Source organism: Epinephelus moara, chromosome 24 (assembly GCF_006386435.1).
Source record: "Epinephelus moara isolate mb chromosome 24, YSFRI_EMoa_1.0, whole genome shotgun sequence".
In the NCBI taxonomy this organism is placed as follows: Eukaryota; Metazoa; Chordata; class Actinopteri; order Perciformes; family Serranidae; genus Epinephelus; species Epinephelus moara.
This window is the reverse complement of record NC_065529.1, coordinates 16,356,597-16,369,840: the sequence shown is the minus strand read 5'-3', so window position 1 is coordinate 16,369,840 and position 13,244 is coordinate 16,356,597. Positions and strand designations below refer to the sequence as shown.

Genomic DNA, 13,244 nt, shown 5'->3' with positions numbered 1-13,244 from the left:
AGATGAAAAAATGCAGTCCGTGAGGTTTGTTTTAAATGAGAATTAAAAGACAAATCTTGATCAAATATTACTCCGAGGTTTCTTACGGTAGTGCTAGAGGCCAGAGCAATGCCATCTAGAGAAACTATGTCATCAGATAAAGAGTCTCTGAGTTGTTTGGGGCCAAGAACAATAACTTCAGTTTTGTCTGAATTTAACATCAGGAAATTGGTGCTCATCCAAGTTTTTATGTCTTTAAGACAGTTATGGAGTTTAGTTAATTGATTACTTTCTTCTGGCTTCATCGATAAATACAACTGAGTATCATCCGCATAACAATGATTTGTCAAAAAATATTGTTTGCGATACGTACGTACGATATTTTCATTCCTCTGCGCCAGCAATAGTTTTGTTTTTGGGTTGTCTTGTCCGTCTCATTCTTGTGAACACGATATCTCAAGCAGCCTTGAGGGAATTTCTTCAAATTTGGCACAAACGTTCACTTGGACTCACTCCCACTGATTAAAATTTAGTGGTCAAGGTTACTGTGACCTTACAAAACAGGTTTTTGGCCATTACTCATGAATTCATATGCTAATTATGACAACATTTCACAGAAATGTTTAATAGGATACAGTGATGAAGTGATGACATTTTATATCCAAAAGGTCAAAGGCCAACTTTAATGTGATATCATGATGTATTGCAAAAACACTTCTCTGGACATTTTTAACGTCGTAACTCAGAAACAGAGGGGCAGGCATTTGGTCAGATACTGTAATCTTTGGTGTCCACCTTGAAACTTTGCTGATTGCATAGATCTTCTCTGCTGCTGGGGGGGAGATGTGTGAGAAGCATACATGTTTTCATAGACATGGATGTGTACTGTAGGTGCAGCTTGACTGGTGTGTGGAGGCATACAGTAGCAGGGCAGGAATTCCAATTTTTACATATGGATCTAAATATCATAATATATAATAGATAATACTGCCAGTTTGAAGAGGGTCTTGGTAATGACTGAAGCCTGAAGGAACCACAAGGTTCATTCGTTAAACTTTAGAATATAGTTTATTGGCACATGGCACATATTGCAGACCAGAAGTTCATTTTCAGTGCTTTAGCATGAGGAGTTCTGTGGTTTTGTAAAACCAGGTTTGGATCGAGAGGAGGCAGCAAGTTCCTGCGGGCAGAATGGCCAGAGAACAGCTTCAGTAACATCTGCTGTCTTATGTTCGACACGCAGTTCTGAGTACACTAACTGACCAGAGCATCTCCACTCTTTATTTTGCCCTATGTGGCTGGGCAGCCTTCAGTGTTGATAGGCTATTACTAATGAGGTGTAATCAATCACATAGTGCTGTGGGCAGGACATTAAGCAATGCTATGGAGTGATCACTGCAGACAGAGGGGCTGCATCAAAGTCAGTGCATTTTTTCAATTAATTTATTATATCGGCTCAAAAAGAAACTTTGAGGATGGTGAAGACCTCATCACAATAGTAACATCACGTGACTGTGGTATTGCAGTTATGCGGTTATCGTCACAGTCCTCAGTCAGCAAATAACTTCACCAGAGGAGCTGAACTCCAGATCTCTGCAGTGATGAATATCATATACCATGTCTGCCAATAGACGGCCCTAAAACCTACACACTGAACCTTTAAAGTCTTTAAAAAGAACACCAAAACATTGCAGAATAAAAGGCCTGTTGTGAACATTTATATATATGAAAAATTAATTTGAATCTAACAGTCAGATCTCCAGTCAGTTACAGTAACAGATCACAAACTTAAGTGCTCACTGAATATGGCCTCAGCTTCCAGACGCAAGCACACAGACTCTGTGCTTTGAGCGGCAACACCTGTTAACTCTCTCTGTATGCGGAGCAACTTTCTCTTGCTTGACCACACACTCGCTAAAGCAAACAATGTGACATGTAAACATGGACTGCACTTAAAACCATGTCTTGGCTATTACTGTATATTTCTTCATCTACTGTCATTCGCATATGACTTGTGGAACATTAGGCACTGGGTGTGCACATGAAGTCCACCCCACCAGGTGGTTTGAACCAGGTTGTTGATGTTATTGTTTCATTTAATTGTAGCTTTTACAATTTAAATAATTGTGTGCTATTACATTGTGGTGTCGGTTTGAATGCGTTTTATTGTTCAACCATAATAATAGGTCAATTTAATGAATTCACAAAGCATCACTGAATTGTTATGTCAAGTGATTGTGATGCTTTGGGGGAAAAAAAAAAACCAGCTGATGTGCATCGGGGTTTTTCTAACGGTTATGATATCTCCTGCGAGTGCGTCTCACCATCCCTACTGGGACAGCGTTTCCACACAGTACATAAGATATGAAACAAATGTAGACTGAAACTGTGTAAGGGTGTTAACAGGGTTTCTGCTTTGATGGTGTAAAGTGTGCCTTAGTACCTAGTATATAAGAATCTATTCTGCTGAGAATTCACACTTCAGCTCTACACATTTTCAGAAACACAGGGTGGGGTCAAGATCATCATGTTCATTTCTACCTTTGACCACATGAGAAAAATGTCAGGCCAGTGTGAAAAACGTTTGCCTCTCTGCTGGAGGTTTCTCACAATGCAATTTTTTAAATATCAAAAGATAAATGGATGGAGCTGCTGCCCGTTTGACAGTATGCAAAATGTGAAATGCGAATGATTGATTTCGAGAAGTTAGAAACACGCTGTGGTTTGTCAGGGCTGTCCCACGACTCTTAGTCTGCGTGTCCTGCTCTCCCATTAACACATGCATGCCTGAAGAACCGGCCTGTGTGTACATGCTCGTATAGACACAAACACACACATACATCCAACCCAAATTGGCATTGATGATCGGACCTGAAACTCACACAGTCATATTGAGCAAAAAGATTAAATGAAACTTATCATTAAGTGCATGACGTGTGATTTTCTCCTACTTGCTGTCATACATATTGAATTCAGGTTAACAGCCGTTAGCTTTGTATTTGACAGCGCCAGAAACTTTTTCTGTGCTGAACATCTATATGTTGTTTACACACCTGCTTGATGTGTTTTTTAAACAGTATGCTATCTTAAACAACATTTTAACAATACAACATGTGTAGTTAAAAAAATAACTAGCAAGAAACTTGCCCAAGACCACTGAGTACATCTGCACGTTTAATACCAAGACTCCCTGCTCAGCTCTGTGGAGAAGATAGCTGCACTCCTGACCAATTACTGGAGGATCAAAATCAGATTAGAGGAGTGGGCGGCCCTGCACACTGGGTCCAATGCAAACGCCAAGCATTATTTCATTCCTGCTTTTTTTATCATTTAGTACATCCTCGCATTGAACAGTTAAATTCAGAGAGCTTTTCAGTGTCTTAATTAGAGATGCACCGGTTGTAATTTTCATGGCTGATTCCAATTTTTTTAAAAGTCTGACCTGCTGATTCTGATTTTCTTTCTTTATATGATTTTACAGCATATACCCTTTTGTAACCTTTCTTGAAGGAAAAAATCCAATTGTATGTTCATAATAAAACACTGACTTTTAAATAACTTTTGCATTTTCTCGGTTGCACCAAGTTGCACCAGGTTACAGGACCTTCTTTCACTCAAACTTAAAATAAAAAGTGTTCCAGGCAACTGGACCTTCTCTAAGGTTACTGGGCAGAACTTTTGTAAAAAATAAAATCCAACTAAAAATGAATTGCAGTACAATCTATGCAAACCCAAACAATTTATTTACGTAAAAAAGAAGAATCAGAGAAAATGTCATTCTATACTGTGTAGCCTGTGTTTCAGCGAGCAGCACCTCCTTTCATCCCACCTGCCAGACACTGTGTGTACGGCTCAAGATGAGAAGAGAGGCCCCACACTGCTAGCCAGTCACCGTCAGTGACAATAGTTGTTGGGTGCATGTATGTACATTTGGATTGGCTGTCTGAGACTGACTGGCAGGTCACTAGCCTTCCTCTGGTATCTCTCTCTCTCTCTCTCTCTCTCTCTCTCTCTCTCTCTCTCTCGCTCTCTCTCTCGCTCTCTCTCTCGCTCTCTCTCTCGCTCTCTCTCTCTCTCTCTCTCTCTCTCTCTCTCTGCCTCTGCCTCTGCCTCTGCACACACCCAACATATAGTGACAAGTCCTGAAAGTTGCACCTCCCATCTAATTTCCTGTGTTGTTAGAAAAACTGCAAATAACGATTTATCGTTGTTTGCCATCATTTTACTCTAGAAAATGTAATTTTTTTTTCAGTTGCAAAATTGCAAAATACGCTAGAAATGATGCGGCTTTGCTTCTATTGAAACTTTAGAATAGTTAAATCCTCTTTCACACTTTAGTAGGTCATAAGTTGGTTGTAATTTCTTCCTAGTTGTATACAGACTTGAGGTGGGTACTGGGCCATTAAACATTAAAATAGGTGTGATTTTGATGGTAATGGTATCGTTTCTTAGCTCCTGCTCTGTAGAGTTTTAAATAGCAAGCAGATTGCTGACCTGGTCTGTGAACCAGTCATTCAGTTAGTTTCACACAGTGTTCACCTGTGTTGGTCTACCAACAGACCACAGAACACCTCTACCAGAAAACCTGTCGAAAGGAAGGAAGTCCACAAAGGAAGTGTAAAAAAAAAATCTGCATCCTCTTTGCTTTGAAACATCAGGCAGGGTGTTGACACAGCAAGGGCACAGTTAGGATAAATCTTACATCATGCAGTTATTGCGGCTTGAATAATGCTGCTGAGGTGAGTTTCCCCTCTGTGTGTGTTCTTTCCTGTCAATTCAACATGCTACCATAAATGTGATATTTCAATGTAAATGTGTGTTTGTTTGCTCATATTGATCCATATCAACCTTTTGGGTTTCAAGTGCTCCAAAGATTCAATTTATGTCAAAAAGAAAGAACAGAGGTTGATGTTAATAATGAGTACATCAAAGTGTTTCTTCATACAAGCCAGATTCTGATATTTCCTTCTTTTTTTTCTGCAGCATGGACGGTGGTGAGCTTTTTAGTCGAATCCAGGACAGAGGAGACCAGGCCTTTACAGAGAGAGGTAATAAGCTCATGTAAACCAAAAACAATCACAGCATTCATTCATTTTTATAGTCCACAACTTCATGTAGCCTCTGTTGGTGTCTTTACCATTTGCTGTTGCTGAGCTATATGGCTAATACATCTGTTAAAGGAAAAATCTGGCACATTTTTAAGTGGATATCCAATCAGTGTTGATATTAAATGCAGTGTGTACTGCACTGACAGAGAAGATGAGTGTTTCTGTGTATTTCTTCTTGCAAAGCCAGTGAGCACGGTTACATGCGCACAATAATCAGATAACTGGGAATAATCAGGTAATGGTAATAATCTGATTTGATGCGTTTACGTGCACTTCAATAATCTGATAATCAAAAAAACCTGGTTTACATGATTCAGTCCTTCAGTTGGATTTCTCCCCAAGTACATGACATAAAACTCAAACATCCTGTTACAGTAGGTACTCATATCCTTGAAAAACCTCGAAAAGTACGCAAGTCATATATTTGCAAAATAAAGCCCTCATCATGCTGACAGCTTATATTCTTACAGTACTGTTTGTTTTTATCATTAACAAATACATGTGAGAGCATTCTAATGTGTAGTTTATCAATGTGGAGCCAATTTTACATACTTTGGGTAGATTCGGAGTAAAAGTACTGCAAAGTGCAATATACAAGTGTATTGTATATAAACTTGTCACACAAAGTGCATAACATATAGTAAGATAAAATAAAAGTGACAGTTTAAACACAGAGAATATAAAAATATATTATTTTCTGTAAAATCTTTATCTGAAAGGAAACAAAAGCTGTCAGATTAACGTAGGGGAGTAGAAAGTACAATATTTCCCTCTAAAATGTAGTGGAGTGGGAGTATAAAATAGCACAACCTGAAAGAAACCAGATTAAAGGGTATACATGCACCGAATAATCTGACTATTGGGGAACAAGCTAGGTGTGTTTATCTGATTTTTCATAATCAGATAATGGCTTTTATCTGATAAAGCCTATCGGATTATGCTGTTTACATGACCACTTGAATAATCAGGTAACTCCAGAAATCAGATAATGATCGGTTTATTAGTGTGCATGTAAACACGCTCATTGTTGCAGTGCCTACATGTACAAGGATGCATTGTGCCTGAGGTTCTGACGCTCAAGCCCCAAATACTCCCCAAACCTGCCCAGCCCATGGAAGCAGGCATCATAATCATGGCTCTGTTTACAAAAAGTAAAGGCGTCTGAAGTATCCTACTTCACTGAACACTGGAAAAAAACAGCATACATTTTATAACACTAGTGTTCTCAACTTCACTAGAAAACGACATAAACTGAAAACACTATAGTATCATCATCATCTGCCCCGTTAGCCCTGCTGGCCTTGTTTGTTTTGTTTTTTTCCTTCCCAGTTTATTTTTGTGAAGAGGGTCTCAGGTGATTTCCTGGCCACAGTTAACCCAACAGCCAGTGTTAACAGATATATTCAAGCACATCATTCAAATTTGACAGAAACGAATAAAAAAAATGTCATGGTTAGTCTGCTGTTACAAAAAACACAGACTCTGGTTTGGTTGAAATAAAACCTTTAACTCACAGAGTAAGATGTGAAATGCTCTACATGCTGCATTTTGCCACTGTCTCTCAGGTGATGGCAGAGCAGTGGCTCTCAATCATTCTTCAGAGGCAGAAGCAAAATAAAATGACCAAAAAAATCAGTGATGTACTCGGCCGGTCATCAGAATATTTGTCTAATAGTCCAACTGTAGTCTCCAGCACACCTCTTTCTATGTGAGGAGTAATACTTTAATGCATATCAATGCACACACAGGCTCTCTGTGGTTTGTAGCTGGCAGCAGCATCAAGCATAAACTGCCCATGCTGCAGCAGAATAACTCCTTTTTGGTTGAGCAAAGACGCTGACGATGGCGCTGGTTCGTGGAAGAACAGCAGATTCTAAAGCAGCCCCCAGAGACACAGAGGTCACCATAAAAAAAAAAACCCATGTTGTTTATGTCACATTTACCCTAAATGTGGATTGATATGGTCATGGTTTAATGCTACACTCAACTCACCTGTAATCTCGTTAAAAGGGCTTTTTGTCTGTTTACTTCAGAGGCGTCTGACATCATGAAGAGCATAGGAGAGGCCATTCAGTTCCTGCATGCAATCAACATTGCACACAGAGACGTCAAGGTATGAATCATAACTTTATATTATCACACTTGAGAAATTCTTAGCTATTTACTGAGAAATTCCAGCAATCTGAGAGGAGGTTTTCAAGGATGACCTCCGTAGCCGCTGTAACTAACATCATAACTCTTATTTTTCTTCCGCCTGGTTTCCGGAATCTTCCCTGCAGCCAGAGAATTTACTGTATTCCTCGAAGAGGCCCAATGCCTTGCTCAAACTTACAGACTTTGGCTTTGCCAAGGAGACCACTTCACACAACTCTTTAGCTACTCCCTGCTACACACCCTACTATGTTGGTAAGGATCTGTTTCTGTGTTCACTCTCATATTCACCCCACGTTCTGCTCATTGATTTACAGTTGAAATGATACATAGCACATTTCTCTGCCTTCTGTCCTTTGCTTTCCCCTTTATTCACACCTGTCTGTCTGCAGCCCCGGAGGTTCTGGGCCCAGAGAAATATGACAAGTCATGTGACATGTGGTCGTTGGGTGTCATTATGTATATCCTGTAAGTCTGTTTTTTGCAATATTTCTCAACTCTTTGTCACATAAAATTATTATTTATTATTTAATTGGTGTTATAACTAATATATTTATTTTAAACTATCAACAGGTTGTGTGGATATCCTCCTTTTTATTCAAACCATGGCCTAGCCATCTCTCCTGGGATGAAGAGGAGGATCAGGATGGGCCAATATGAGTTTCCCAACCCTGAGTGGTCTGAAGTATCAGAGGAAGGTCAGGCAACATTTATTTTTCTGTTTGTGTTTCTCTTCTTTCTCTTTCAAATAGGAGCACCTGCTGTATGTTACATAAAGTTATATACAAGTCATAATAACATTTCATGACAATGTTAGTGTTTCACAAGCTCACAAGGTTTTGGTCTAAAGTCTTGAAGAAAGAAATTGAAACTGATGCAGGTGTTTCACGTCCCATTTGCAACCACTAGTGAATGTGACTGGTGGAAAGTGATGTCTTATTTCCTGAGTAATGCAAAGCTTTTAGAAAGAAAAGAGAACTTAACGTTATGTTTTGCCACATACAGACCTCGTCCTCTGACAGAGGGGTGGATGGTCATATGTGTGGAAGAGCAAAGAGCCAGATGGGTTGTACTTACTGTAGGACACTCCTCTAAAACCACCACCATCTTAACTGTTGATCTGTGCTCTTTCCTTTTTCAGAAAATGATTTCTCAATTCTGTTTAAGATTACACCATCAACAGTAAAACAGACAGTGTAATATCTCAGTCCATAAAAGGATTAACTATCTGGCTGCCTCCACTAAAATGTAATGTGCTGCAGTCTGGGCTCTCACAATCTTGGAATTCATCCGCTCTGTCTGATAGCAATGTAGCCTCTGGGTGCAATTGCTTATATTTTGGGGGTTCTGAGATAGATAGGTAGATAGATAGATAGATAGATAGATAGACCTACATGAGGATACAATGTAATGAATGGCATATATAGAGAGATTTATGATTTATGCTTTGTGGTTTTAAGTTTCAGTGTTACAGATACTTGACTCTTTGTATGTGACTTAACCTTTTTAACCCCTTTCCTTTTTAATGATGTAACTAATACTTGTGTCTGCAGCTAAACAGCTGATTAGGACCCTCCTTAAGACTGAGCCAACACAAAGGATGACCATCACAGAGTTCATGAATCATCCATGGATCAATGTAAGCACAAACTCTATCATGCTTTTGCTCTAGCTCCCTTTCGTACCATCTTTTGAACTTGATTGCTCTGGCTGACATCCCTCCGGTGTGTAAGATTTGAATATGGTTCTGTGTGTCTTCCATAGCAATCGATGGAAGTTCCCCAGACCCCACTTCACACCAGCCGGGTACTAAAGGAGGAGAAGGATGCATGGGAGGATGTTAAGGTGAGATGTCTGTTTCTCTGCCCCATTTCCACATTTACAGCTGCCCAGTGCTGTCAGAGTGCCCTGCATGGGGTTGGAGTGAGACATGTTGTCCATAGGGGATGATAGCTTGGCTATCCTTCTCCTTTCTCCCATCACCTCCACTGGGTTGAGGGAGCATCCCAGGATAGAGCTAGCCTTCTTAATCAGCCTGTTGAGTTTCTCATCAGACAGCTGTCTCATGCTGTCATGAAATCCGTCTTATCTTTTTCTTTGGTAACATGGTTTGGAAACCTATCTTTAAAAATCAGAAACTCTGAGTCAAATATTTAAATTGTTTAGTAGGCTGACTGATGAGTCACAGCTTGGCCCAGTGTCCCCATACACAGACAGTTACAGTGAATATCAGGCTTGATTTTAAATGACAGCTCTCACCGTTTGCACACTTAATTTCAGCTTCTTCCTTCTGGGCAGCGGTTTATAGCCTCAAGGTGTAGAATAAATCCGTACAAAAAATGTTTTGTTTCAGCAGCCATCGCTGAGGTGGAAAAATCTGTAGCAACAATGTACGGATGCTATAGAAGCAACTTTATTTATTCATTTATTTATTATTAATCATGTCTGACTACTCCTGTCATGTTTGTCTATCGTCTACATTGTTCGTAAAATGTGCGTCAAGAAGGATACCTTGTTTTTTACTGCAAATTAAATGTACCTTTTTTAATTTAATTTTTATTTTTTACAAAATAAAGTATAAAATAACAAACCCTCTCTTAAATCTTTTTGGCCTTGTCGCTGTCTCATGGAATTTCCCTATCCCCTTAAGAGAGTATTCTCCAGTTTTCGTTGCTTCAGTGTGGCCTTTGTTAGCCTACCTGAATGAACTATAATCCTTTGTGTGTTCATCTTCATCGTCTGTACGTCTTTTGCACAAATTACATTGCTCTTGTTGGCTCTCCACGTCTGTTCGCCTCTCCTCCGCCTGCAGTCTGCATGCACCAGAAATGACGGCAAAACACAAGAGACTCTCACACTGAGCTGAAACTGGTGCTCATAACTTTGGAAAAACATGAAGAAACAGTCTCATACAGCATTTTGCTGTTGTTTATAGTGTGTGGCGTTTAGCAGTGGGCGTGGTGTGGAGTGGAGGAGAGACGGAGAGTTGCAGAGTTAATGATGGCTGCACTTGTTGCGTCGCTATGCATAAAACTTTTGCCTGTAAAAACACCTGTGTAACAGCTGATGTAAAACAAAAGATGTTTACCCCATGCTGGTTGGTTACTTGATGTACTGTTTGATAGAGTTACTTAGCTTAACAGATCTGGCGGCTGGTGTTTTATCTTTTTTTTTCATCGGTAGTTTCCCTGAAGAAGTGTCAGAGGATGTTTAAACTGTAAAGCTTCATAATTCAAAAACAGCAGCATCACACTGGACAGACATTATGATTTGCATCAGTAGCTTGAAAGCAGTGTAATGACATGATGTCTACAAAAACTGCAGGGTGTGGTTTGGCAAGCAAGTGACCTGATGAGCTTCTTTTGGTCGTTTTTCAGGAGGAAATGACCAGTGCCTTGGCAACGATGAGGGTCGACTATGAGCAAATCAAGATCAAGACCATTGAGGACTCGACCAATCCACTGCTACAGAAACGGAGGAAGAAAGCCAATAACCCCATGCCGGACCCACAGTCTGCTGCCCACTGAAAGATACAAGCATGCATGCACATACAAACACAGGTTGTAAAAAGGAAGCAATAATTTGTCGACACGTGAGTCGCGTTGCATGGATTTTCTCAGTGTTTTATTTTTCATGGCAAATCTAATGTTTTGTAGGAGTGTTTGTTTTTATTACTCTACCATTTTAACAAACCCACCACTCTGCTCTGGCAGAGGGGATGTCGATCTGTGTTTTTACACCAGTGAAGAGATTATCAATTATAGAAAAGGAGAGGAGAGGGAATCGGTGAGATCTCTCTCTCCTCTCCTTTCCCAAACATCAGGTTGTGTACTCAGAGGGGCTTGAATGTTGGAATAGCACATGAAGCCTTAGCATTAGCAGTAGTTCTCTCTCACCCCGCAACCCTGTTCTAGCTCTTGCCCCAAACCTGTGAATGTTAAATCAAATGGCTAAATCCCAAAAATAAAAGCAAGGGAAGGTTTCATTTACGTACATGCAAAGTAAGCAGATGTATTTTGAACTGACAAGTGGAATGTAAGGACTCTGTCCCTGACTGTCGGAATTAGCTGGAAATAGTGGCCCATTTCTGGGACTTCAAGTGGGAGTGTCTGTCAGGTTCAGTTTGTCTTTGTGAATGTCGAACAGAGGCCTATGCACTCACAAGGGCCATGTGCCATTCTGACAGAGCACCTCACTCGTGGCCCCTCTCTCCTACCTTAATCTACGCTTGTTTTTTCAGGTACATAGTTTATAGGGAAGAGCAGGCCGCCATGTTTAAGAACAGGAACTGGCTCGACCTTTCTCCCGCATGTAGCTCTTAGGAGAGTAGGAGCCAACTGATACTGTATTTTTTCATGGATTTTATGAACATATTAGCATAGGCCTTACTGAGTGTTGCTAAAGCAGCAAATGACTTTTAACCCCTGCCTACCATTTGGTTCAGGCTTTTATCAATGTTATGCTTCCCAATTTATAACATTGCCAGATTATATTTCAGGTTAATGCTATGCAGATGTGTTTGTCAGCTTGAAGTACTACTAGGACCTTTTCCTTAGTGTTGATTTCTGTTTGCAAATGTGTTGGAGAGATGTTGGGCGACAATAGGAAGCGTTTGTGTGTGTTCATGTAAGCAGTAGCAGTAGCATGCCCTGTAGGGAATATACGGTTCAGACAGACTGGGTGCACTCCAGAGGTCTCTCTGAAAAGATCACTTAGAGTTACTGTTGCTTACACCAGCTCAAAAGTCAGGAGGCTCAGTGGGACATATCTGATACAATGCCAGTATTCTCCGACACTTCCTGGAGGATTAATAGGAAGTAGAAAGTACTAGAGCTGTCCCTCGTCCCAGAGCAGAATGTCTGACAAATACCACCAGCAAGCTGTCATCACATTCAGACATGGTGTGATGGTCGGTGTCTCTTCGGTGTTCTTGTTAACGCAGCAGGACGCTTCCAGCTCACTTGGGGATCATTGGAAGTGATTGTTAATTTTTGTTGGTTTGGTCCACTTCACTTTGTAAAATCACATCAACATTACCTGTCACATCGCACCTACAAATCTCTCACTGTAAAAAAGTGTTCATTGAATGTTTGTGACAATGTTTCTCCTGTTTTTTGTTTTTTTTCCATCCTTCTCGACACATTTTTTTTTTGTAGTGGAAGCACAGATGTGTCTGTTGTTTTTTTTTTGTTTTTTTCCCTGTCGTTGAGTCTGTTCAGCTCCACCTGCCGTACTTTTGTCTGCTTCAGCTTTGTATTAAAAAACACACAAAACGCAAATCTGCTCTCTAATCTCCATTTTTGCATACAAAATAACTTTGTGTGAGAAAAGTAGAACATTCTACTCTGAATTTAATTCAGAAAAGAAATAAGTACATGTCTTGAGTAGCACATGGTCCTGTAAAGCATGTAATAATTTGGTGATAACGTAAAGTCTTTTTCTATTAAAAAAAAAAAAAGTCAGAAACTTATAATTGTAATTTAAGCATGTAGTCTCCTTCATTACATCTTTCCCCCCCAAACACTAATATTTTTTAATAGTTAAATCCAAGGCAATACAACATTTCAAGTTTTAATGCTTCTTGCAAACACTTGTTTAGGATAGCCAACTTGTCTACATGTTGTAGTGTGTGTTACCTGTTCTGAGTTGTTGGTCCAGTTGTCTATTAATTGACTATATATAAAAATTTAAATATTTTCTCCATATGTGACTTCTGCCTCAACATTTAGAGAATTTTTCTTCTCATTCACGTCTCCAGCTATGACTGGTCGACTTGGGATTTGTGGCTTTTAGACGGAGTCAACAGACTCAACTTGTGACAGGCGTCATGTATCTTACTTGCTAGCATGAGTGACTCCTGGAATATACGCATTTGCGTAGCAAAACAGTGCGGTGGCATTGAGTCAACACAGACATTTGCCAACACTGGGGTCTTTTAGAGCAGCTTCCCGCTAATGCACAAGATTATTTTTCTTCAGGTGCAAGGCAGTCGTAGGCACTCAGCTT

General features: G+C 40.0%; 1 protein-coding gene across 1 annotated transcript in view; it reads left to right on the top strand.

Annotated features, from left to right (window-relative positions):
* The window catches only part of mapkapk2a (MAPK activated protein kinase 2a), a 43,899-nt gene extending 31,382 nt beyond the window's left edge, over positions 1-12,517 (top strand). The window contains exons 3-10 of the mRNA XM_050038124.1: positions 4,963-5,027; positions 7,121-7,200; positions 7,367-7,493; positions 7,631-7,706; positions 7,812-7,936; positions 8,792-8,877; positions 9,003-9,083; positions 10,616-12,517. Of these exons, the coding sequence (XP_049894081.1) occupies positions 4,963-5,027; positions 7,121-7,200; positions 7,367-7,493; positions 7,631-7,706; positions 7,812-7,936; positions 8,792-8,877; positions 9,003-9,083; positions 10,616-10,765 (790 nt within the window). The 3' untranslated portion in view covers positions 10,766-12,517. The remainder of the gene's footprint in view (positions 1-4,962; positions 5,028-7,120; positions 7,201-7,366; positions 7,494-7,630; positions 7,707-7,811; positions 7,937-8,791; positions 8,878-9,002; positions 9,084-10,615) is intronic.
* The last annotated feature ends 727 nt before the right edge of the window (positions 12,518-13,244 follow it).